Below are 27,678 nucleotides of genomic sequence, written 5' to 3' on the forward strand. Positions count from 1 at the left end.
CAACCTGGCCACCAGCAAGGAGTGGCTTTTTCTGCCAGCTCTTCCAGGTTGGGATGGGCTCAGCACAGCTTCCAGCTGCATTCAGGGAGTGCGTCATGTAGATGCCACACCCCTAACACAGCCCAAAGCTGGCAGTTTGGGCCTGACTGCTTTGACTCGTAAGACTTTTAAAAACAGATTATGGGGCTGTGCAGACCTCCCCAAAAGGGTGGTCTGCAGCCACCTGTTTTTGCCCTACACAGAGGCCACACCAACCAAATGGCCCTGCCTCTGGCAGACATAAAAACAACCCGCTCCTGGCTGGTTCTTTCTGTGCTGCACGCAGGGTGCCATTGCCACCCTCATGCGCACTGATGACATATGCATGGTGCGGTGCCGTTTCAAAGCTGTGCTGCACATACGTCATCATGGCGGCCCCCATGTGGATGAGGGCGAGCCATGATGGCACCCAAATGGGACGATAGAGCTTGGGAGCATGCGGATGCTCCACTCTCAGCCCTAAAATTGGCCGCAGGCCGGCACTTTGCACCAGTCTGTACTGAGCTGTTGTTACTTCTTTGAGGTATTTCCTGTTGAAAGGAGAGTAAAACATGATGAAGGAGATACACTAGGCAGGCCCATTTCTTCGGATGTCAGCAATAAACATTTCATCTGGATATGGCCTACTATCTGAATCTGAACAGCTGAGAGGCTTTTTAAAAGGGAGGTCAGTTCAGAAAACATTCATATTGCTACAGTCTAAAATATTATGTTTTCTTATTGTCTTACCTAAATGGGAAAACTGTGCATGTCTGATACAGGATAGCTCACTTTATAAAGGATTCAGGAGCATACACTTCACATAGATCACTGGCTAGGCTATTGGGCTTGTTCATTATTCTAGTACAGCTTACAAGGCACTAGCAATTGTGGGGGAACTTCTCCCACATCATTTCATTTATGAACCACAAGTAAGGTACTAAGGAACCCCATGGTTTTCCAGAATAGAGATAGGAAACTATTGGGGTAAAAAAAAATCCAGTTCAACTCAAATAAAATATTTCAATCCAAGTACAATTTTTACTTCTAAGCATTAATAATGCAATATTGTGGGGTTCCCTGAATTGCCATTAAGAGCAGCAATCATTTCCAGTATGTATTGTAGCAGGAAAAAAAGATTGTTTTCAGATAGTGTGACTATGATTTGCAGAGATGTCAGACTTTAATGACTACAAGCCCACCAAGTGTTCCACAAATAAAAATTTAGCAATTAATCTAAAGGTTCCTATAACTGCATGTTGATTTTTAAGAGTAGCACATAAGTGCTTTATAAAAACACTACACTGAAAGGTTTCATATTGAGTTTCTGTTTCCTAGTGGAATGAGCCCTAGAGAAATGTGGCATGACATGGTGGTAAACTATTAAATTAGTCAGACAAGTAATACCAAAGGACCTAGGAATTAAGAGTGCTCTTCAGCTGAACAGCAGCTCAGATTTAATTATTTTTTCCAAAGCAAAATGGTACTTCAAATCAAAATGATTTTCTTGGCTTAAACAGGAATTGCAACTCGATGTAGGACTGGGACAGTGGGATTAATTTGCCAAAGAAAAGAAAAACCGAGGGTCCCATGCCAGAATGTTTGGAAATCTTTAAAACAAAAAGAATATTTTATACTGTTTTTCTGATTATGGCTTCTTCCTCAAGTTAATCAACTTGTAGGTTACATTTATGAAAACATGACTATTATGAGAACAAAATGGAGGAGAGCCATGGATTCTAACTTGAGTTCACTGAAAGAAAACAAGATAAAAATGTAACTAACTAATAAATTCATAAATAAATATTAAACTGTTACAGAGTAATGCTCCAACTTTTCTGTGTTATTCTTTTTTCACAGTGATTGCCTGCAGTCTGTGTTTCTTCTGAAGAGACAACAGCTGGCATCATATTTGTTGGTCCCAGCTAGACTAGACCTAGGATCTTATCGCACTGACAAAAAAACCCGACTGCTCCACAACGGGATACAGTCAGGTTGTGGGTTGCTACCAGGAATTATCACATGTAATTCATCACCAATTCCGCCATGTGTTTGCAAGCCGGCTGCATCCTGGGTCCCTGGTGCGTTTCGGAGACCGCTTTTGAAAGTCAGAAAGCTTCCAGCTTGAAAAAATGGCCACCAAAGCATGTCTGGGACCCAGGATGCAGCCGGGTTGCAATCACTTGGTGGAATTGGTGGCGAATTTCATGTGATAATTCCTGGTAGCAACCCACAACCTGACGGTATCCCATTGGGAAGCAGTCAGGTTTTTTCAGTGTGATAAAGTCCATGGTAAATCAAGTGTTGAATAGTAAGTCAATATGTAAATAAATCTCATGCATAAATGGGTTTACTGTAGTCAGAAGTAACAACAGGATTTAGGTCAATATGTTAATAATCACCCTTGCCCCTTGCATTTTGCTTTTCTGAATGTATTATTCTAAAAAACTTGTATTTTTATATAGGTCATGGCATTTGGAATGGGAATTTTACAGAACACCCCTTGTATGTTATCCCAGATGTACAAGGCAATTATCTTTCTCCAGCTCTTGCAGGTTTCTACATGTTCCTGACAATGATCATCCTTTTGCAGGTGGGGAAAATAATTATCAGTAATGAGAAAATATGGTTAAGGCTGCACACTCAGCCAAGAGTAAATCCCCCAGAAATACGTAAATTAAACAGCAATATAGCACAGTGAAAAATGTCAGTTGTGAGCCAAAATCCACCTCTAATCTCAGCTATGAACTCAGTATGTTAGGGAAAGGGCAGGCCAGATGGTCCCACCAAAAAAACCCTGCAAGCTGGATGTTTGACATCCAGTTGTATTATGCTACTAATGTCACTGGCTCCTTGGGCAAAGCTGTTTTAGAAAAACACTTGCTTAGCCTCTCACAAATATTCCCTTCTGCAACATGAGAACATGCAACATGATATATGGATCACTGAGGTAATTATGTGAAGTAAAGTGAACATGCAAAAGTGATATTAAAATGTGATGTTATTTTTTCAACAAGAAGAAAAATCAGATATTGAGGGGGAAATGTTTCCATTTTGACATTGATCCTCAAAATGGTGCCTTGTATTGCTGCTACAGGTCTTTAGAATATTACCATAGGTTGTTTGGATTTTTGTTATTTATATAAAATAGTGTCCCCTGTATTCTCTTGAAAAAAAGAAAACTAATAGATAAAAGTAGTGTAATGACCAACCCCTTACGTAACTCTGAGAGTTCTGTGATTGGTTGACCTGTGTGGTTTGCTCAGATCACAACAGCAATGCTTAAGGAAGGACTTGTGACTTCTCCCCCACCCATCCAAATCATATTTTCCCCACCCAGCTATTTTGTTTGTGGACAAAATGTATAGATTTCATATGGAAACCAGCAGTGAGGCAGGAGTCGATTGACTCAGGAGCTTATCACACCACCTCCGATTTGGAAAAAAATGGCCACCAAAACAACTTACGGGGCCCAAATTCAGCACTGGAGGCAACCGGAAGCCGTTTTGAGAGAAAAGTAAGTGAGATAAAATCAGCCTAATTTCCAAATTTGAGCCAAATTCAGAAGAGGTAAGTCAGGCACCAAAGGCAGTGCGATAAGCTCCTCAGAATCAAATCAGAATCAAGTCACTTCAATTATTTGATTTGGACTCAACTCAGCAATAAATGATGTACTGGCATGACTTGACTTGTGACCTGTATATTTTTAATGACTAATTTGCTGATGTCATTCACTTCAAGTAGCATGAAAACCCATCCCCAGAGCATGAGGTACATTTATTGAATGGGAAGAGCAAATGGGTTAGGCAATGGGCTTGAAATAGAGGGATCCTTTCAAAGCTTCTGAAAAGATTTAGAAGGCTACTCTAACATGCAATGGAGACAGGCTATAGAGCAGAACTCAAATCCTTCCTCAAGCCCATTCCCTAACACATTTGTTGCTCCCTGCTGAGAAACATACCCTGCCTCCTTTTTATCTGTTAAAGTTGGTTCCCAGACTTGAGGCTTCATTTGAGACTTGACTTGAAGGTATCTTGCAAAGACTTACAACTTGACTTGAGACTTGGACTAAAAAATTTGACTACATCACTGAATACCAGTAGGTAAATATTTCTCCATCAAAGCAGTTTGCATCAGGAAAAAGGCAGAAAAAGAATGGGATTTCCAAGCATCTTGCCACCATTTTTCTCCTACCTTGCTAAAGCTGGAGCTGAAGGCTAGGAGAAATTGCTTCCATGTTGAATTGTCACAGGGCCACATAGTGGATCCTATTTAATCAATAATACTAATATGGGCTGTCCAACAGTAGCAATGGTTTATTTTTTGGCCCATATATTTTGCATATATTCATTCATATATCTATTCTGCTTAATTTCCCCATTTTACCAAAATGTTTACATCTAGTTCAGTCTGTTAACATAAACATATCACAGTTTCTAAACTATTTTTTCTTTAAAAATAAGCAAATTAAATGCATTTTCATTAGTTTGTATCACAAAGTGATCAACTGAAGACAGACAATTCACAAATTGCTCAAGGCTTCCTTATGCCACCCCAAGATTTTGCCTCTTAAACTATTATTTTTACTGTGCAGAAAGTTCCCCCCCCCCCTTGAATTATCTAGAGATTAGATGGAAAGGAGAACCTGTATTGGTACATTACCCAGTCTGAAATCTTGTGGAATATAGAAATAGAAGTTACCCTTTTCTAACATTTGGGGAAATGTCCTTTTTCAGGTTTTAATCCCTCTTTCGCTCTATATATCCATCGAGCTGGTCAAGTTGGGCCAAGTCTTCTTCATTCACAGTGATATTGACTTGTATGATGAAGAGGAAGACATGACCATCCAGTGCCGAGCACTAAATATCACTGAAGATCTGGGACAAATCCAGTACATATTCTCTGACAAAACAGGGACACTAACAGAAAATAAGATGGTTTTTCGACGATGTTCAATTAATGGGAAAGAATTTTCACATAAGGAAAATGGTAAGGCAATTGCACTGGCTTCATACACATAGGTTGTCGTGAATGTGGAAATTGCCATAGAAAACAAAGGCCTAAACTTTCTCCTTTTAAAACCACTTTTAGAAATTAGTAACGATTATTTGTTGCAAACTGAGCTTCTTCCTGCAGCAATTATGAGGGCAGAAGGGAAATTAAGACTGTGCCATCACACCATTTGAAAGGTGCACATATATGGGTGTGCAAGCAGGGAGCCAGGTCCATGCTAGACAGACAGCCTGACAGGGGTGGCTCTGTGCCACCCCTGGAAGCGCTGGATTGGGGACACGGCAACCGGATGCCACGCCCCCAGCCTGCTTGAAAAAGGAGCCACAAAACACTCCTATTCTCAGCACTACAGGGGTGCCATAAGGGCAGCATAGCCTTATGATATCCCTAGTGTGCAGCACCATTTGGACGCTGTGCACGAGTGATGTCATCATGGCGCACACCATCTAGTCAGGCACATGCCAAGATGGTGCCTGGGTGCTGCAAGAAGGGCTTGAAGTGTGCAAACGCAACCTTAGCTCAGGCCCAGGCCACCACAAGGTGCCAGTCTGAACAGGCCCTTACTTTGAAATGTACCACTATTATTCAGAATTTATACAAACACACACACATTCCCCCCCCCCCTATTTCTTTCTGTTCTGTTTCCTGTTCTTCAGGAAGCAGAGTTCATCTTCCAGTTGGGATTGTTTGGGTTATGAGGGTCTATGGCCTATAGTATACCTCCTGGCCTGAACCATGTGCCATAGACAGGATGAGCAGGCAATCCAGGTTCTGTCATGGGTTGCTAGACCCTTGATAAAGGACAGAGGTGCTTAGGTCTCACTAGATTGGCCTGGTCCAATCCAGTGCTCATAATAAATAGGAGTTCTGATTGTATGTTGGTCCAAAGCACAGCACTCATACATGTGCTGAATCTCTCTGCTCTGTCCCCCTATTTGCCAATAACATAGTCAGAATCAAGGTTATAGAATTTCACCAGGTTTCCTGACCCCATGTTTTCTTTGCACCATGTGTTACGTCCCCTCAATCACTGGTTTAGGGTTAGAAAGAAGTTAGAATACATGTCTGTTTTCTGTCATATAGCCAAGCGACTGGAAACCTTCAATGAAGTAGATTCAGACAATGAAGAATGGGCAAAATATCTGAGTCTCCCTTCAAACAAAGGTGCAGAAAAAGTCACAACATGGACAAATGCATCCAAGCCCTTGAGGAGGTGCCAAAGTGCTCGGGCTCATTTTCAAGGGCATACAAGAAACAGATCTCTGGGAGCCTGGGGAAACTGTCATTCTCAGGTGGCATTCAGCAGTAGCATTGTGAGTAAAATAACACTTAACCATAATATTTCTCCTACTTATGTTTCTGGGGAGGGAGGACAAACAAGAGGGCCATGTTCTAAGCTGTAATTGCAGGATGAAGACCAAAATACAAGGTCACACAATGGTTGTCTGGGACACCCTGGGCAAAATCTGTGCTGAGACCTTATGGCTGTGTATTTATGGATCATGGCCACTGAAGAGCCTTTTAGAGTCAATAATTAAAATGGAGAAGAGAAGGGAATATATTACCTCAATATGTCTCAGAATTAAAAAGAAACCCACTCAAGGAAGAGAATAAAATGTTGCATCTGGTACTCAAAATTGCCACAAAGTATTCTGAGACTGCAGGAACATTGTTTTGATTTTTTTTTTAAAGGGAACTGCACAACAAACACTACAACTTCTCAACATATGTGCTCTGTCTAGAGATGCCCTATATTCAAATTTAAATTCTTGAAAACATAATGGCAGACACCAATTTTGTTTTGTGTTGTTTCAAAATTAACAGCAAAATCTGTTCAGGAGCAAATACATTCTGCTCTATGTAAGGGTTCCCCATTATTTATATTAACTTTAGGCAAAATCTTGGTTCCTTCTAAACAACACCAGTCAACTGTGTGCTACAGTTTGTTGTTGTTTGTTTACTAAATGCCAGGTTTCCTGGTGTTTATGTGCCACGCATGACAATTGGTAGCCTCAGGTAGTAGAAAAAATGAAGAATTTAACACTGCTGAGAACAAACAGTGGTTGCTATCTAAAGGTTAGTACATCATCTTCTCCAAACACCTGTCTCTTTGGCCTGATACAGACAGGCCAAAATAAAGCTGCTTCGAGTCACTTTGGAAGTATGGTGTTTCAATGATACATGCATCCTAAGAGTCCAGAAGCCACACCAAAGCCACGCGCCAGTCCTAAGGACTGGAGTGCAGCTTTGGTGCAGCTTCCAGACTCTTAGGACTCATGCATCATGAAAACACCATACCTCCAAAGTGACCTGAAGCAGCTTTATTTTGGCCTGTCTAATCCATTGCCAAGAAATCCAGTAAGCAGCAAACCAGTGTCTCCTACGTTGAAGTTTAATTCAAAGTCTTTGCACTAGCAGTTGTCAAAGTAGCAAATATGGATACAGTCGGCTCTCCACACTTGAAGCTTTGATTTCTGCAAATTTGATTATTTGTGGGTTTGATTAATATGTTCTCTCTGGGAATATCTAAGTTCTCCAGTGCAACTCTGCCAGACGTTGACCATAGAGCAGTGGTTCCCAAATTCTGGTTCTTCAGGTGTTTTGGACTTCAGCTCACAGAATCCCAGACCATTGTCCAAGATAGCTGAGGGATGGATTGCACCTCACAGGAGCAGGCAGAAACGTTTTTGACAATAGTCTGAAAAAAATGATCAGGAGGGCTTTAAACTGAGTTATGTGGAGGAGGAAGACAATACTTTGGAAGGCAGGAGTTCATCAAGGGCTGGAAATAATAGGCCCTATACAGATGGGCCAGAAAGGCTGGATGCCCTGACTCTGCCCCCAGAGCATCATGATGCTGTGCATCCTTCCAGATGGCACACAGCCTCATGGCATGCCTCCAGTACTGCATCCACATGATATAGTGCCAAAGGGGTGTCATACAGATGCACTGCCCCAACTATGGCACCCTTTGAAGGATGCAAAAAGGAGCCACTTTTTGCAGCTCCTTTTTGCACCCTCCGGAGCCTGGATTGGGGCCACGGAGTGAGGTTGCCACAGCCCAATCCAGCTGAAGACGGGGCAGCTGCATGCTGCCCCTTCAAGGCTGTGTGTACAGCCAAATAATCAAACTCTTATAGAGGGAGCAAGTCAAATAGTGCAGGGACCAAACAGTGGGAGGCAAAAAAACTTGCACAGGCAGCTAGTGAGGAGGACCCATGGTCTTATATGTCTCTACACCAGCATGGGAAATAAGCAAGATGAACTTGAACTCCTAGTACAACAAAGCGAATATGATATAATAAGCATTACTGAAACCTGGTGGGATGAGTCTCATGATTGGAATGTAGGAATAGATAGGCCAAACAGGAAAGGAGGAGGAAGACCATTATATATGAGGGATGTTTATACCTGTAAAAAGATCCAGGATTTAAATCAGGTGGAGAGTATCTGGATAAGAATTAAAAGAGAGGGAAAATAAAGGGGAGGGAAACAACAGGGATGTTATTGTGGGGGTCTACTACAGACCTCCAAGTCAAACTGAGGTATTGGACTTTGCCTTTCTATAACAGATGACCACACACTCAGAAAGGAGAGATGCAGTAGCGATGGGTGACTCAGCAAAGTTAAACTCAGCAAAAACCTTAAGGTCTAGCAAATTCCTCACTTACCTCGAAAACAATGTCATTGTCCAAAAGGTGGAAGAGGCAACATAAGCTATTTTAGATCCGATCCTAATCAACAGGAATAACCTGGTTAATGGCATGCAAGTGGTGGTATCCTTAGGTGGGAACCAACCAGTACAAGGTGTTGGTTATCACCTTTAAAGCCATAAATGGCTTGGGTCCAAGCTATCTCCGGGACCTCCTTCTCCCCTACAATCCTCCCCGCGCACTCCGCTCCTCTGGGAGAGGCCTACGTCAGCCACAAAAATCTAGGCTCTCGGCTACCTCCCAGAGGACATTTTCCATCGTCACCCCCAGACTGTGGAACGGCCTGCCGGATGAAATCCGTCTACTTACATCCTTAGACAGCTTTTCAAAGGCTGTTAAGACGGATCTCTTCCGGCAGGCCTTCCCAGAATAGAGAACCCGGCCTTAGAAAAACGTCTGGGAAAGGTACTGCTGCTCCCACTGGTTGCTTGTTGGTATGATGTTGTTGACCTTCTGGTCAGTTTTTAACTTGTATGTTTGCTTGTTTGTTGTTTTTTGTTCTGTTTTTTAAATATTGCATTGAATTTAATACTTTTTTAAGGAGAGGAGGGTACCAGGGATTTTATATGTTTTGTATTTTTAACTTTGTTAGCCGCCCCGATTGTTCTCAGAGGGGCGGGATACAAATAAATTTTATTATTATTATTATTATCATCATCATCATCATCATATTTTCTTGGAGTTAGTTATACAATGGAAAGGAGAAGCCAGGCATAGTCAGACACACATGCTAGACTTTAGAGAAGTACTCAAGGTGATTCTGTGGTCAGGAATACTAAAAGAGAAGGGAATTCAGGACATATGGGAGTTTCTCAAAAGGAGATACTGAAGGCACAATCTCAAATGGAAATGGAAAAAGGGGAAATCACAAAAGAGGAATTCAAACAAATAGTTAGCACATGTAGGGGTAAAATCAGGAAAGCTAAAGTACAGAATGAGGTCAGGCTTGCTAAAGAGTTTAAGAACAACAAAAAGGGCTTTGGGGATATGCTCATAGCAAAAGGAAGAAGGAGGAAATGGTAGGGTCACTGCAGGGGAAGATGGAGAAATTCTAACAGGGGATAGAGAAAAGGCAGAAGTACTCAACACCTTCTTTGCCTCAGTCTTCTCAGAAAAGGAAAAGGGTGCTCAACCTGAGGAAAATGGAGCAGAGGACACAATAAGGGAAATGCAGCACAGAATAAGTAAAAAGTTAGTAAAGAAATACTTGGTTAATCTAAATGAATTTAAGTCTCCAGGATCAAATGAATTACATCTAAGGATATTTTAAAAACTGACAAATGTGTAATCTCAGAGCCACTGACAATAATCTTTGAAAACTCCTGGAAAACAGGAGACGTCCCAGCAGACTGGAGGAGAGCAAACATAGTCCCCATCTTCAAAAAGGGGAAAAAGAGGATCCCAACAACTGTCGTCTAGTTAGTCTGACATTAATACCAGGAAAGTTTAAACTCATTAAACAGAGAATCTGTGAACATTTAGAAGGGAATGCAATAATTATAGAATCATAGAATTGTAGACTTGGAAGAGACCACAAGGCCCATCCAGTCCAACCCCCTGCCATGCGGGAAATCACAATCAAAGCATCCCTGACAGATGGTCATCCAGCCTCTGTTTGAAGACCTCTAAGGAAGGAGACTCCACCACACTTCTCAACATGGGTTTCTCAAAAATAAGTCATGCCAGACTAATCTGATCTCTTTTTTTATATATAAAATTATCAGCTTGGTAGATGAAGGGAATGCAGTAGACATAGCATATCTTGATTTCATTAAGGCTTTTGACAAAGTCCCCCAATGATATTCTTGCAAACAAGATAATAAAATGTGGGCTAGACAATACAGCTGTTAGCTGGATTTGTAATTGGTTGACCGGCCAAACCCAAAACTTGCTCAGCAATGGCTCCTCTTCATCCTGGAGAGAAGTGAGTAGTGAGGTGCCACAGGGCTCTGTCCTGGGCCCAGTGCTATTCAACATCTTTATCAATGACTTGGATAAAAGTATAGGGGCACACTTTTCAAATTTGCAGATTACACCAAATTAAGAGGAATTGTTAATACCCCAGAAAACTGGATGAAAATTGAAAATGACCTTAATAGATTAGAAAGCTGGGCCAAAGATAACAAAATGAATTTCAACACAGAGAACTATAAGATACTTCACTTAGGGCAAAAAAATGAAATGCATAGATACAGGATGGGGGACACCTAACTTAAAGAGACTACATGTGAAAAGGATCTAGGAGTCCTAGTAGACCACAAGCTGAACATGAGTCAACAGCGTGATGCAGCAGCTAAAAGGGCTAATATGATTCTACGCTGCATCAACAGATGTATAGTGTCTAGAATCTAGACTCTAGGTCAAAGGAAGTACAGTCAGTCCTCCCCATAGACAGGCTTTGAGCTTATGCAGAAGGCAAGCCCCAGCAGAAATAATGGGGCACATACCCGCACCGCGTGCCACCATGAGCATGTGACCCATTATTTTCTATGGGGCTTGAGCACAAGCTGTTTTCCCCATATGCAGGTGGTGTGTGTGTGTTCCAGAACAGCTCCCCTGTATATGGGGAGGGTGGACTGTAATAGTGCCACTCTATTCTGCATTGGTCAGGCCTCACCTGGAATACTGTGTCCAGTTCTGAGCACCACAATACAAAAAGGATGTTGAGAAACTGGAGCATGTCCAAAGGAGGGTGACAAAAATGGTGAAGGGTCTGGAAACCATGCCCTATGAGGAACGACTTAGGGAGCTGGGGATGTTCAGCCTGGAGAAGAGAAGGTTAAGAGGTGACATGATGGCCCTGTTTAAGTATTTGAAGGAATGTCATATTGAAAATGGAGCAAGCTTGCTTCCTGCTACTGCAGAGAATAGGACCAGGAGCAGTGGATGCAAGCTCCAGGAAAAGATATTCCACCTAAACATTAAGAGCAACTTCCTGACAGTAAGAGCTGTTCAACAGTGGAACACACTCCCTCAGAGTGTAGTGGAGTCTCCTTCTTTGGAGGTTTTTAAGCAGAGGCTGGATGGCCATCTGTCGAGGATGCTTTGATTTTGAGTTCCTACATGGCAGGCAGTTGGACTGGATGGCCCTTATGGTCTCTTCCAATTCTATGATCCTATGATTCTATAATTCTAACCCTATCAAATGTGGGGGCCCACTGTATTTGTTTGTGCTTAGATGTAGATATAGATGTACTGTATTTCATGTCTCTCTCACTTAAGGGCCTGATAGTGTTTTAGCAGATATAATACTGTAATTTAAAGAACACAAATTGTTTGTGAAAACTCTAGAATACACAGCAGAAGCTATTTTTCACATAATCCTGAGCATGTGAGGGATTTTTAGAAAATTATCAAATAATTTGTCTTCCAGGAAAAGGACGTGATCCCAGATAATAGGCTATTAATGAAAGTTAGAAACGCATCATGCCAACTAGAGTCATTGACACCCTTTATGTCTGCAAAATCTGCTTCTTCAGTCACAGACTTTTTTCTTGCTCTGACCCTCTGCAACACTGTTGTGGTCTCCACTGCAACTGACCCAAGACAAAGGGTAAGTGCTCGTGTTAACCTCTCTGTTAGGAAAGACATTTTGTTAGTATGTGTGTTTCAAAGCACTGAATCTAATGATAGACTTGAGAGTTTTATGGTGAAAGCTATCAAGGAGGCCAGAAAGAATCCTGCTGTAGAATTGTACAGACAAATGCTTGAGAATTTGGTTCAGATCATACTTGAATGTGAATCAACATGATCTCACCTCCTGAATGATTCAGTATGTAAATATCATAAGAATTTTGCAATTACTTGAATTTTGTGGTGCCACTTTCAGCTTTAAAAACCACATCAAAATTAATATAAATGTATATGATTATAAAAATAAAAATAATGAAAAATGAATATGGAGCAAAAACAGACTGATACATCCATCCTTTCTAGTTGTTCTTTCCTAATTTGAACACTGTGATCTTTTCCTTTTCTTTTTTCTTTTTTCTATTTTCCTTTTTCTTTTCTTCTAATTCTGTAATGCCACATAATTTGAGAAAAGCTGTCAATTTCATTTAAAATCACCAGAAAAACACTTTTAGTATTTGCAGGATATAATTGCTTAATTACTGAGTGATCACTTGAAAGACAAACAGAATTAATCAACCTAAAACTATCTGGTAGACAGTCCTGTTCTTTTTTGCAAGAGGATTCTTGAAGTGCATGTTTCATACCTCAGTCCTTTATCCAATTGTAATGCATTTCCATCTGCTTCTACAATATGAAAATAAACAAAGAAACAATATTCCTAACATCCACTTAGTGAGCCCATTCCTTTTAACTGGAAACATTACCTGATGTTCACTGTGTGATGGATAGTCTTACCTTACTTATTTTGGGGTGGGGGGGAATGTCTTGTGCTGTATAATTTCAGTTGTAATTAATGCTGTTTCCTTCTTTTCTCTCCAGGTTACGGATCCCTCATTGATGAAACCCTCGGGACTCTCCCTGGAGAGGATTCAACACTTGTTCCAACGGCTAAAGCTGGCAAGCCTCAGCCAGTCTCTCCAATCAACTCGGTCAAGTTCAAACTTAGGAGAGAGTTTTAACACAGAAAGTACTAGAGTATGTGCTGATTCTGAAAGAAAAGATAATTTTTCAACTCAGAGCTGCTCTACTTTAACAGATGATGACAGTTTTAGAAGGGATTCAGCCATTGAGAATGATTCCCTTGAGGATTTGGACCCTTCTCTGATGGATGTCTGTGGTGGTCCATTTAGTCAAGATGTTCTGCAGCCTGACTTCTGTTATGAAGCTGAAAGCCCAGATGAAGCAGCTCTTGTCCATGCAGCCCATGCTTATGGATTTACGTTAGTATCTCGGACTACTGAACAAGTGACTGTCAGGCTGCCAGAAGGTACCCTCCTGACCTTTGACCTCTTATTTACTTTGGGATTTGACTCCAACAGGAAGAGAATGTCAGTGGTGGTGAGGCATCCCATTACCAATGAGTTCATTCTCTATACCAAGGGAGCTGATTCTGTCATCATGGACTTACTGAAAGACCTGCCCAAAGGTAATTTGAGAAGGAGAATTTGTGCCAATGAACTGCTGGCAACATGTAGCTTGGCTGGCATGAAAGTCATATAGATAAATGCAAATATAGAGATAGGGTCTCTGGCTTATCATGTAAGTGAAAGCCCTTGGCATTTGAAAGCCATAGCACTGCAGATCAGTAGACAGACATTTGTTTAACAGGAGAGTGAGTAGAATAAATAGAGCTAGAATTAGAATTGGCAGGAAACCTAAATTAATTGGCTTCATTAGCTATCGAGTATTCTAATTTTAGACTATCACAATATACAAGATCCAGGTTACAGTTGGTCCTGCAAATCCACAGAGTCAACCATCTACGGTTGGAACATATACAAAAATATTAATTCCAAAAAGCAAACTTTGATTTTGCCATTTTATATAAGGGACACCATTTTAACACACCATTGTATTTAATAGGGCTTGAACACCATGGATATTCGTATGCATGGGCAATACTAGAATCCAATCCCAAAAGATACCAAAGGCCCATTGTACATCATGCATATTGTGATATTCTGATGAAAGTATAAATATGCACTAATACACATCCAGGCACTGTTTACTCAGGTGATAAGATGATCCCTAAAAAGATATTAAGTTGTAATAATAAGGAAGAGACTGCCTATGCGAATGTTAAAGATCCTGCAGTAAAATGACTAGGGCATTTTCTCAAGTGTAGAGTTCACTTTCTCAAGAGTACAGTTCAGGAGTCAAAAGCATAATTTGATGATCCCCCTCAGGAGACAAACAATCTTGTGCCACCATGAAGGAATCATATTTTTGGCTGCTGGATTTGAAATAATCTGTAACTGGAATAACCAATGTCCTTTTGTGCTTCACAGCTAATATGCCTGATGAAAAGAGTATGAGAAAAATAAGAAATCAGACACAAAAGCATTTAGATTTGTATGCACAAGAAGGCCTGAGAACACTCTGCATAGCTAAGAAGGTAAAAAAAGAAAGAAAGAAAGAAAGAAAGAAAGAAAGAAAGAAAGAAAAGCTCTTTTTCAAAAACATCTAGCCTGTAAATTTCTTATATAACTGTTTTTAGACAGTTTCCCTGTGGAAAAGTGTCTCCATATTTGTTTTCATAGACTTATTGCCTATTCCTTTTTTCTCTTCCTGATCTTAATTATCTTAAAATTGTTATAAGAAAACTAGTCCTATATTCCAGCCTTTCCGTTTCTGTTCTTCTTGTCATCATGTCAGCCCTTCCAAAATTATTCATAAAGCACTCTGAGATAGATATTCTCATATATTTCATGCAGCATTTGCCAAGCTGATTAATCAAGGTATATAATTCCCAGACCTGCAGCTTTTTCCTTGTTTATTGGAGAAGTTGTGTGAAAGCCTGTATAAAGGTAAAGATAAGGGTAGTTGTTTGACATGAATGTCTAGTCATAACCGACTGTAGGGGAGCAGTGCTCATCTCCATTTCTAAGCCGGAGCCAGCATTGTCCAAGGACTGCTCTGATGGTCATGTGGCCAGCATTACAGCACCGAATGCTGTTACCTTCTCATTGAGAAGTGGTACTTATCTATTTGCTTGTATTTGCATGCTTTCAAACTGCTAGGTTGGCAGAAGGTGGGACTAGTGATAGGAGCTCACCCCATCATGGAGCACTCAGGCCTCAAACTGCCAACCTTCCAATCTTGCGATCATCAGAATTGGTGTCTTAACCAATAAGCCACTGCATGCTAAATAAAAGTCTATATAATCATCCCAAAATTGCTCCACAGAATATAATTTGTGGATTATACAAATTCCTTGATCTACAAGGAAAAGCGGTATATAAATAAACAATTTATTATTATTATTATTATTATTATTATTATTATTATTGTCATAGGTCATTGAACTGGAGGAATGAAATGTGTATTTAGATGGGAGTATTCCTGTGATAATTTTATGTTAACTGTGAATAAATGTCTGGAAGTACCAGCATATCATCTCCCAGGAGCTCAAGAGGACTCCCCAGGAATTCCCAGAGGATGACTCATGTGTCTGTGGTCACATAGCCAGATTCTTCTCAAATATCCTCTGATCTCCACTGGAGATAATGGCCATACATTGGGAGTCTGAAAGAGTAAGGTGGTTTGTTAGGAGGTTTTGGTCATTATGTGAAGAAGGAAAAGTATTTCCACCTACACAATGGCTAAAAAACAAAACAAATGAAACACAAGCATAGACTGGGCTTATACCTGCATATGTCACTAAAAAGATGTCAGATGCAGTATACATGTAGTTCTTGTTGACCTACAAACTTTATTTAAAAACAGATCATATTTTTAAAAAAATAATAATAATTAGGAGAGGACTAGGGAAATGGCGCCTGATGGTCTATTAGCCTTTGGATGCCCTATATACCTGTGTAGACCAGCTAAATGCCTATAGTTCAAGAGGTGGATGCTATACAAGTATACTATTTTAAGGGCAATGATTAGTCAGCAATGTTGCAGTAGTTAACACGAAATATTTACATAAAATTCAGACAGGGCACAGTCCTAACTCACCAAGAGGGCTGAGAGCCAACTGACATTAGGACAGCTGAAGCTTGGTTGTTTCTAAGCCCCTCTCAATTTAGAAAGTGAGAGGTCTCCTCTGACATAACAATGAAGGAATCAACAGGAATGAAAACTCAGCCTATAAGTGGTGTCCATAGAAAAATACTTAACAGCTACCAGTCATCAGCTAGCTACCATCATAATCCTGAATGCCAACAGACAGACAGACAGACACTAAAGAACAGCTACAGGGCCAAGTTAGCTACTGACTGTGGTGGTAAGAAAGCCCGATCAGTAATACATATGAATGCATTCTTTCTGGATGCTGGTTTGAGATTCATCTTCAGATTTGAACTTCAAGGTTTGTGACATTATTGTCCAAAATTCCAATCTGGCCTGATCATCCAGTATATTTTGGCCACACAGAAAGGTTTTTAAACAAAGGTTGGATGGAGGTCTATAAAGTGTGAATTTAGTGTGAACCTCCTACATTCATGGGGAGACTGAATTAGGTTATGTGTGGTAACATTCAACTCTACAATTCTAGGATGTGTAGTCCCACCTCCCCTGACACACTCCTTATTTAGTTTAATCAGTTATGGCCTTAGACCGTTGTATGACCTTATAGCACCCAGAAACGTAAACGTTCTAGGGACGAGAGGAGGACTCTCGTGTGCGCGCGCGACCTCCCAAAACGGTTTTATCGCACACGCAAAGTCCTCCAAGAGGCCCCGTTCTGTCCCCTGTCTGCACCCTTCGTGTCCAGTCCTGACGGGCGTGATTTTTGCCTGACAGATTACCTTCCGTCAGCAAAAAATGGTGCTTGTCAGGACTGGACCGAACCGGTGCGCGACGGGGATGGAACGGGGCCTCTTGGAGGACTTTGTTGTGCGATAAAATCCGTTTTTGGGAGGTCGCGCGCGCACACAAGAGTCCTCCTCCCGTCCCTAGAACGTTTACGTTTCTGTGTGCGATAGGTCCTTAGTCTCAGCTAAAGGCCAGTACAGACTGCCATTAAAAGCCGCTTCCGACAGCTGCGGGTGGCTTGGAGGCGTGTTGTGCATAGCCCCCATGATGCCCTGAAGGTGCCCAGCGTGGCCACACGTCAGCCAGCTTCTGGGTGTCTTGGGGGCATGGTGGTTAACACCACAAGGCCCCCATATGCCAGGAAGGCACCGGGGGCTGCGGAAGAGCCACTAAAGGTGACTTTTCCATGCCAAAAAAGGATGGTTGAAAACCTTTCCTTTTTCAGCTGGCACCACGGCATTGGGGCCGTGGTGTGCAGCTGCCACAGCCCCAATCTGTCTTCGGTGGGCACGCTTCATGCCACCCCATCCGGTCTATTTTAGCCCTGGGATGACTTGCAAAGTTCCCCTTTTTGGGGGGGAGATAGGCCAAAGTTGGTGTTATTTTTGCTGACTGATATACTTCTTATTCCTGATATACTTATGAAATATGATGTAAATTTTGTCTATTGAATTGTAAATTAACATATTTTAGGTGTAGGTTCCCAGTATCATTCCAACAAATATGTGAAGAAGTATCAGAAGAAAAGTAAGTTAAATTCTGGATTAAAATGGAGTATTCCAATAGTGATTTAAATTATGCTAATGCTTTCAATGAAGATTTCTTCACTGGAAGACAATACTACAAAACCTTACAGGGAATGCTCACTAGATTAAGGCTCGACTCATTTACTTTGGATGAACTCCCATTGAATTCCAAGAGATCTATTTCCTAGTAGCTGCAATGTACTTTTAATGTTACTTCCTCTGTGCTTACTGGTTAAAGAATTGCACTGTGTATTAGTTGTCTACCTCAAGTTCTGAAGTAGCATTCCATCAATTTCACATACCATTATGGTTTGCTTTTTTTCAGTTTCTTTGATGTTCCTAGAATCATATCAAACCATCGTAGAGTTGGAAGAGACCACAAGGGCCATCCAGTCCAACTCCCTGCCATGCAGGAACTCTTAGTCAAAGCATCCCCGACAGATGACTATCAAGCCTCTATTTAAAGACCTCCAGGGAAGGAGACTCCACTACACTCCGAGGGAGTATGTTCCACTGTCAAACAGCCCTTGCTGCCAGGAAGTTCCTCCTAATGTTGAGGTGAAATCTTTTTTCCTGTAGCTTGAATCCATTGTTCTGGGTCCTAGTCTCTGGAGCAGCAGAAAACAAGCTTGCTCCCACCTCAGTATGACATCCCTTCAAATATTTAAACAGGGCTATCAGATCACATCTTAACTTTCTCTTCTCCAGACTAAACATCCCCAGCTCCCTAAGTCATTCCTCATAGGGCATGGTTTCCAGAGGATATGTGGAATGTGTTGATATGTGCCTTCAGGCCATGTCCAATTTATGGAGATTCTGTTACAGGGTTTTCTGGGGATGAATGTGTGTGAATCACCAAATGGGTTTCAATGACCAAGTGGGGAATCGAATCCAGGTCTCCAGAGCCATAGTCCAATATTTAAACCTCTACACTATGTTGGCTCTCTGTTTCGTTATCCAATTTCAAACATTTAGCTCTAACAATACAGTCATAAATCATGTTAAGACTATTTGAAATGTTTACCTCAAACAATGCAAGAGGCTGTACAAACCCAGTGTGAGACTGTTTGAGATGTTGAATGTTTATTGTGGCAGGTCTTAAGTGAAGATGACTTTCAGAAATGGGCCAACTTTCGTCGTGAAGCAGAATCAGCTATTGACAACCGAGATGAGCTCTTAATGGAGACAGCTCAACATTTGGAGACTAAGCTCACTTTACTTGGTATATTTTTTTAATGATTAATTATAGACTAATATTGGCATTGGCTAATAAAATGAATTGCAGTGGCACAGCTCTAAGCACATTTACTTGGAAATAAGTCACTAGTGAAAAATAAATCTTATCTTCTTTCTAATGGAAGTGTCCTTAACATTGCACTCTACTATCAGTTTTTGCAGAAGTATACAAAATGAATATTTTATGAATATTTTATATGCTACACAGAAGCGGTTTGCTTCTGTTGTGATACATATGTATGTATATATGTATGTATGTATACAGGCCTATCTCAGTTAACAGGACCTCTGACAGACACTCCTTTGTACAATGTCTTTTTATTCCTACCCAGCCTCCCTTTTACTCCTTGTCCTCTGTCTAGCTGGAGGGTTTTGGCAGCATTGTCATTGGGAGAATGTGAAGCAGAGTTGTGGAAATACAGACTATTGGTGCCAGGTTGCTGGAGGCTGTCCCTTCGGGGTTGTTTGTACAGCCCCTTAGTTTAACTTTTCAAATGTGTTAGCTGGGTTTCCAACTGTGAAAGTTAGTCTTTCTGGTAACTCTGTTATAAAATTGCACAGCATGAAACTGCAACACAGATTCAACAATATACCATCCCTTGAAGATTTTGCATCTATCTGCAAGACCTGAGTGCAGGGCAGACAATGCCATAGCAAGACCCTCTTATCCCTATTCATGAATGCCATATACCTCTGTGGTAAGTGCCATTTGTGGCACTAGTTAGCTATCTATGCTTTAAGCAATGACTTCTAATTAGTGTGCAAATCAATGTCAGTTATCTAGTATTGACTTCTGGTAGAAGAGATGTGATTATTCTCTCTAAATAATAATAACACTGAAGATATAGCCAGGTTAGTCTGAATCAGTATGTAGAGAGAGACTTTCATAGACTTCATTCTACTTCCTCAGATGTGAAAGCTCATGCTGCCAACTTCTTTCTTTCAGTTAGTCTCAAAGGTGCTACAAGATCTCTCTACATCACTGAAAATATTATTTTCAGTAATCATATAGCCTCCTTATCTTAATCTTGACTTTGCAAGAACTAAGCAGAGCAGTGGAGGATAGGGAGTCTTGGAGATGTCTCATCCACAGGATAACTATGGGTCAAGATCGACTCCACGGCAGTTAATAACAAACAACAACCAATCTTAATCTTTAGATAATTCCAACATGGAAATGTAGTATAGCCTAAATTTCTTTGATGAGAGAAGGCACTGATTTGCATAGTAAATGCCTTTCAATTAAATAGATCAACTTTCAGTTATCCCAATGATCCCAATGATTATCACCAGATAAAAAGGAAGAATGCTACTTGTACAATTATGTTTGCCATGTTCAAGCATGATGTGTATAATGAACATGATATATGTAGCATATAAATTAACGAGCTATGTCCAAACATAGTCCTGCCTGCAGTTAAGATTTGTGGCATGCAGCTTAATGTGCTGACATGCAAGAATGCTTGCAGGAGGTGCTTGCAGAAGTAAAAAAAATGACATTTCTCACTACAATCTCATTCCATGTACAAAGAAGATTTCATGAACAGGATCAGAGTCAGGCTGCACAATTGTACCAGCACTTCATTGCCATGAAATATTATGTTTGAGCATTATGTTGGTTTACAGTTTTGTAGAGTGTTTTTATATTTTAGGTTAAATTCTAGCAATTGGAACCATATAGCAGTTATTCACCATGCATTCCACTATTGTCTAAGGCCAGTGTACGCCGAAGGTAAAATAAGAGAGAAACTCTGCATGCCATTCATTTCTAGTATATAGCTTGAGAGCAGAGTTTACAGTTAGCCTGATGATGATGATGATGATGATGATGATGATGATGATGATGGATTTATTTATAGCCTGCCCAATCATGTACATAAAGCTAAGTAGTCTGGTCAGAACCTGGCTGAGTGACTACCTGATAACTTCCTGTACAATGTATTGATGACTTCTGATATGAAGGAAAAACATATACAGCTGGATCAAATAAACAAATAAATTTCAAGAATTTGCTTTGTTTGGGGGATGATCAGCTATCCATAGGATAGATATATTTTACTTTCAAACAAAGCAAACATTTGTGATTTTTGAAAGAGGATTTTTGGTGCAAAGTAAGTGCATTCATCACACTTAATTCGTGCATGGCTCTCATTTTCTCCTTTTTACCAGGAGCAACTGGGATTGAAGATCGGTTGCAAGATGGGGTGCCAGATACCATTGCTGCTTTCAGAGAGGCTGGGATCCAGATGTGGGTGCTGACTGGAGATAAACAGGAAACAGCGGTCAATATTGCGTATTCCTGCAAACTTCTAAACCAAAGAGATACTGTCTTTACCATTAACACTGAAAGTAAGGTAAGCACTAATGACCTCCCAGAGACAATATTATTTTCTGTGGAATCATGTGACATGTGTAGATCCTTTGTTTTAATACCTCATTGAACATGGATAAACATGGGCCAAACTACTGTCTGAAAATAATATTTTGGAACTATTCACTGTTCAGAGTTGGAGAATAGAAACAGTGTCACAACAAATTACAATTTTAACTGTAATACTTTACTTTGGAGCTAAATGGTTACCAAGTTTGTTACTTTTTAAAATAACATATAATTGATAACATTATTGTGTAACTGTAGTAAGTTTTCCTTGTTATTCCTAAAATGTTGGGATTTGGGATGGTTAGTCATTCCAAGGGATTTTGTGCCATTTTTATTAAGTATGTTGTTTCTTCAAATATTTTTTTTATATAGATTAAAAGTAATGTACTAGTACAGTGGACCCTTGTTATACGCTGGGGTTTGGTTCCAAGATCCCCCGTGGATAACAAAATCCATGGATGCTCAAGTCCCATTAAATATAATGACATAGCAAAATGGTGTCCCTTAGGAAAAAAATGGAAAATCAAGGTTTGATATTTGAAATTTATACTTTTTTGAACATTTTCAAACCGTGGATGCTTGAATCCGTGTATAAAAAAATCCGTGTATAAGAAGGGCCAACTATAATATGTTACTTTTAATAACAAGTAGTGAATAACATTAATTATTTGGTTTAAGAGGAGGAAAATATGAGTAATAAATAACAGATTATTTTTTAAAACTTCCAGTATTCAGAAACCAGATCCTATGGGTGCTTTAAAAAAATTTATAGAAAAGTGGCCCTTGACTATGTACAAAAAAAAATTGTCTCCAAATACCACTGAAGTATTATTTTGATTCCTGCTAGTAGTCTTGCTGTTATGTACATCGCTTCAAGGAACTTTTTCCTATTTAGTAAAAGTACTGATCCTATGAAGTTTTTAATCAATTGCTCAAGTAACGCACAAGATATAGATGATGACCAAAACTCTGGAAAATTCAGGAAGCAACTGAATAAACAACAGCAACCAAAAGCCTTTCTTCCCACTAGCATTGTCCAATTTGCTACAAACCTTTTGGGAATGGAAGAAGGTGGCAGTGAAGTATGTTCTCCTGCTGATCCTACAGAAAGGTGTTGTGGCAATTCTTTTACACACTTGGTAGAGAAAATAAAGAAGGATGTCACTACAAAAACTGTTCCTGGAACAAGTGATAATCAGCAAATGCTTCCAAACCTGCTAAATGATATTATTAAAATTTCTCATTTGGTTCCAATATGTTCATCTGTGCTGGTGTCATGCTATAGGTTTGGCAGTGACATAGCTACTAGTGCTACCAGCGAGCCTTTTTTCAAGGACCTGAAGCACACAGAATTCAAGTACTTTACCCTCCCTATGCATCTAGATGAGTTTATTTTCAAGCATATTCAGTCAGTGGATGGCATCATGAAGCTTATTGCAGCAGCTCAAAATGTACCTGTGATTGATGAGCATGGTAGAAAAGAACTAGTCTAGGAAAAAGCACTGTGGAGCTGAACAAAATGACAATGTGCAAGATGCATGTAGATTTCACAAGTCCCAAGTAATCCCATGTGAGGACAATATTCAACAGAATAGCAAATCCAATAGTCATTTTGAGTTAAAGAATGGAGAGAATGTACAAATTCCCATATTTAGAAATAATGATTTGATGGCAGAATTTCAAAATTGTGGAAAGAATATACAAGGATGTATAGAACCAAAGTGTATGGGACAATTCCAGCAGAGGATCCTCTGGTCCTCTGAGAAAACAAATTGGGAGGCAGGAGAGTTGTTGAATAAAAGAAGAAAAGAAAATGTTTTTCATACCTGGCGTCATATGGATCTCAGCCAGACCAAACCTGTACTATCCATTGTTCTATTGAAAATGGCAGCAGAAACTTAAGACATTACCGCATGAGCCCTGTTCTCAGCAAAATTGCACTTGTCAATGAAAACAGAATTACATGTGTTTGTACAACAGCCATTATCACACATCATCACAATTGCACCACTGGGTACTGCTGCCATTGCACTCTCTTTTTCACGGGATCAGTACTTTTACTAACTAGGCAAATTCCATAAGTTTACATGATAAGACAATACTCATTGTGATGGGCAAAGAAAATGGAGGATAGTAAACTCATTAAAATGTGAGTAGAAAGCCAATTAATAATGGAATAGATCCTCATTTACAGTCAATATACTGTACTGTATCTTAAAAGGTTATACAATTATCTTTTCATAGGAAACATGTGAGTCACTGCTGGACATCACTTTGGAAGAAGTTAAAAAAGCTCATGCTGTTCCAAGAACAACATGGAATATTTTTGGCATTAAAATGCCATTTTCTTTGTCAACCACAGCAATACCAGTTCCTGCTATTGGACTGGTGGTTGATGGGACAACTCTGAACATCATTTTCCAAGGACAACTTCAACACAAGTTTCTTGAACTAACCAAGTATAGCCGCTCAGTATTGTGCTGCCGGTGTACTCCCTTACAAAAAAGTATGGTGGTCAAACTGGTCCGGGGTCATCTAAAGGTTATGACACTGGCAGTAGGTAAGTATTTTGGCACTTGAGAAGTCTAATGTTATTATCTAGCATTGGTTGCTGCTATTTTGCATGAACAGTAAAAGCTAAATCTGTATTTTAAAGATAAAGCAAATCTGCCCACTTGGATTGATACCAATTAACAACTGACATGTATACCCAAATGACACAGAAAATGTAATCCAACCCATCCACTTCTCTGTCCCATACTAGGAAAATAAATTCATGGGGTAGACTGTGATCCCTGTTAAAAATCTTTTTTAAAGTTGCTGTTTAATTATCAAATGTCTGCTGTCATTACCTTGTATTATATTTAAAAAATTAATACAGATATGTTTTTTAAAATTATTTTTTAAATCTAAATAAAGTTCAAGATGAAAAACAGACTGTGAAACACAACTCTCCTCTTGAGCAGTCTTGTTCTCTCTGCTCAAGCAGTAGAAGGAGCCTCAGTCTTCCCTCACAGAGATTTTCTTGGGAATCCTCAAGGGAAGGACAGCTACATTACACCACACTCTTACCATGCCCACTATTCATACTCAGATTGGTTACAGAACCACAGTGAAAAGAGGGTCATTAAGGGATTATTTCCAGAATGGAAAAAAATGAATTCCCAATGATTCTATGGCACAACACTGAGAGAGATACAACGTTGTGCAACAAGGCTGAGGTAAAGTGTAGTATTGTGGTCTGAGCATTAGACTATGACTCTGGAGATCAGGGTTTGAATCCCATCTCAGCCATGTAAATCCACTGGATGACCTTGGGCAAGTCACACACTCTTGGTCTCAGGGGAAGGCAATGGCAAACCTCTGAACAAATCTTACCATGAAAATCCCATAATAGGTCTCCCTTGAGGTTGACATAAATCAGAAACAACTTGAAGACACACAACAACAAAAAACAAAGGTGGAATTAATCCATTATAATATCTTTGTGTGATAACTGCTCTTGTTTTAGGGCAGAAGGTTCTGAGTTCTTGCCTCACTGTTGAAAAGGGCTTCATAATCTTTCAACCCCATCCATCCACAGTGCAGGAAATCGACATCTGCAACATTCTTAACAGATTGTCGCTCCAGTTCTTGAAAACCTCTCACCAGGAGGGTCATACCACTTGTCTGATTAATTTGTTCCATGGTCAAACCACTGTTACTATCAAGATGCCTCCATTACCATTCAGACAAAATCTACTGTCTTGTAATTTAAGCCTGTTAGATCTCTTCCTGTCCCTTCTATGGAGCTTATCGCTTGGTGTTTTAAATTGGCTCCAGCCTCCTGGGCTGCAGTCGGGATGCAGGATGAAGGCAGGAATTATCACACACTAAATCTCCATCCAATCACTGGCCGCCATTAGCCCGGGTCCAAACCGCACTCCACCAGCACTTTTTAGAAGTCAGAAAGCTGGCAGAACACTTCAGGAAGCTGGTGGGAGATTCATATGTTTCAGTGTTGCTTCTCAAAAGAAAAACCTGTACATTGTTATATTAGGGGAGTTATATCACAGAAAATGTCAAGACTGGAACATTTTTTCCCTGCTGTATTATCTTTCTACAGACATAAAGGTCTTTATGTGAGAAAACATTTACGTAGCTTTTAATCCCTCTTCTGAAATACTTCAGTCCCAATCTTTTTGGCCCTGCTCAATTTTCATGGATTCCCTCAACCCACGGCTTGCCTGATATTCGAAAGAGCTCCCTGATGCTTTATGCATCATCTCCAGGAGACTGGAGGAGCTGATATGTGGAAGAGGAGCAGGCTCTAGGGCTGATGGAGTGTGTTTCTGCCACCCCAGTTCCTTGTGCCTGGATGTAAAGCCAGTCCATAAATATATATGAATTTATCCACCTTCCATAGAACTATGGTATTAACTCTATGCGTTCAAAAGGCACTATGTCATCTCAGCCTCAGAGGGAGCGATCAGGCAGACCCAGCAACATCGGGGACTGCCTGAAGGAAGAGGCCCCTCCTTCCTCAACTGTCATCTCGGCCTCAGAGGGAGCGATCAGGCAGACCCAGCAACATTGAGGACTGCCTGAAGGAAGAGGCCCCTCCCTCCTCAACTGTCATCTCGGCCTCAGAGGGAGCGATCAGGCAGACCCAGCAACATCAGGGACTGCCTGAAGGACGAGACTTCTCCCTCCTTTAACTGTCACATTGTATTTTGTATTTATTGCAATTTTTTACTGTACACCGCTATGATCATTGCGGAATAGCGGTCTATAAATAAAATGTATTATTATTATTATTATGGTTATTTTTGGGAAACTTCCCTGCAGCTGACTTGACATGCTGGTTTTGAAGCCAAGAGGCATTTCAAAAGAAAAAAATGGGATTTCAAAAGAGTGCTATTTTTTAAAAAAAAATGATATTTCAATGTGATGAGAAGGTCTGTGGTTTAAGACAAAGGAGTGAGTCACGAATTTTCCTAGGCTAATAGTGTGAACTGAAGCCGGTCTTTCAATCCCACACTTTGACATTAATCATTATTGTATTTCAGAGTGGGATATATGCCAAACAAGCTTTTGCTTTAACTTAAGAACTGTTTTAATTATCACTGTTTCCTTCTTTGTAGGTGATGGTGCAAATGATGTAAGTATGATTCAGGCAGCTGATGTTGGAATTGGCATATCTGGACAAGAAGGTATGCAGGTATGTATAATAAAGGACATGTGGAGTCTTTTTCCATTTGGCAACTTCTGCAAAATCATTTATCACTGGTGCGCAGTATTTATAGCAGAGAATACTCTGTACATAACATAAACGTAAGTTATCTTGATAGCTATCTGGCATAATACACTATCATCCAAGGTGAAATGGTCCATCCCCACAATCAATGAAAATGACTATATCATATATGGGGCCTGTGGCCCTCCAGATATGTTGGGCTGCAACTCCTATAAGCCCCACCCAGCAAAGCCAGTACTCACAGACTGGAAGAGCTATATGTATGCCAAAACAACTGGAGAGCCAATGATTCCTCACCCCAGCCTATACACTTGTCTTGATCATTTATTTAAGCCTATAGCTACTCTCACATTAATGTAGACAGCTAGTAACAGTTTTGTGTTTTGTAAATTAACACAATCATTACCTTATGACATGCAGAGAAGAGATGTAGTTACAGCTCATTATTAAGACACTGAGTTGAAATCCAGGCCTCTCTCAAGGCCAACGGTCTACTTGCAGGATTGCAGCAGATAAAATAAAGGTGTCATCAAGTATTTCCCTCTAGAATCTGGGACTTTAGGCCATCTCTTCCCAAATTATTCTTAGTGTCTGATTGGTAATAAGATAATCTTGTCATTGACTACACTGTTCTATTGTACCCAGAAAGATAAACTTCAAGACAACTGCCGTTTTAGAATAAAAATACACACTTTTATTATTCAACCTTGAGGCCTCAAATGCATTAGCTTTGCCCTCTTGGCTTTTGCCATTCTGATTGGATTTGTCTCTTCATTTATTCTGGGCAAAATAAAGTTAAGAAAATAGATTATTTGTGTTCCCAAATGCTCTCTATTCTAGGCTGTGATGGCCAGTGATTTTGCCATATCCCACTTTAAGCATCTCAAGAAATTGCTTTTAGTCCATGGACACTGGTGCTATTCTCGATTGGGAAAGATGGTGATA

At 40.2% G+C, this 27,678-nt stretch overlaps 1 protein-coding gene across 1 annotated transcript in view; it reads left to right on the top strand.

Moving 5' to 3' along the window:
• ATP10B (ATPase phospholipid transporting 10B (putative)) overlaps positions 1–27,393 on the top strand; it is a 73,007-nt gene extending 45,614 nt beyond the window's left edge. The window contains exons 7-16 of the mRNA XM_042447528.1: positions 2,484–2,611; positions 4,755–5,007; positions 6,115–6,344; positions 12,118–12,297; positions 13,197–13,803; positions 14,666–14,772; positions 18,977–19,103; positions 21,287–21,471; positions 23,742–24,057; positions 26,621–27,393. Coding sequence (XP_042303462.1) covers positions 2,484–2,611; positions 4,755–5,007; positions 6,115–6,344; positions 12,118–12,297; positions 13,197–13,803; positions 14,666–14,772; positions 18,977–19,103; positions 21,287–21,471; positions 23,742–24,057; positions 26,621–26,808 — 2,321 coding nt within the window. The 3' untranslated portion in view covers positions 26,809–27,393. The remainder of the gene's footprint in view (positions 1–2,483; positions 2,612–4,754; positions 5,008–6,114; positions 6,345–12,117; positions 12,298–13,196; positions 13,804–14,665; positions 14,773–18,976; positions 19,104–21,286; positions 21,472–23,741; positions 24,058–26,620) is intronic.
• The last annotated feature ends 285 nt before the right edge of the window (positions 27,394–27,678 follow it).

The sequence above is a fragment of the Sceloporus undulatus genome, chromosome 2 (genome assembly GCF_019175285.1).
Source record: "Sceloporus undulatus isolate JIND9_A2432 ecotype Alabama chromosome 2, SceUnd_v1.1, whole genome shotgun sequence".
Classification (NCBI taxonomy): domain Eukaryota; kingdom Metazoa; phylum Chordata; class Lepidosauria; order Squamata; family Phrynosomatidae; genus Sceloporus; species Sceloporus undulatus.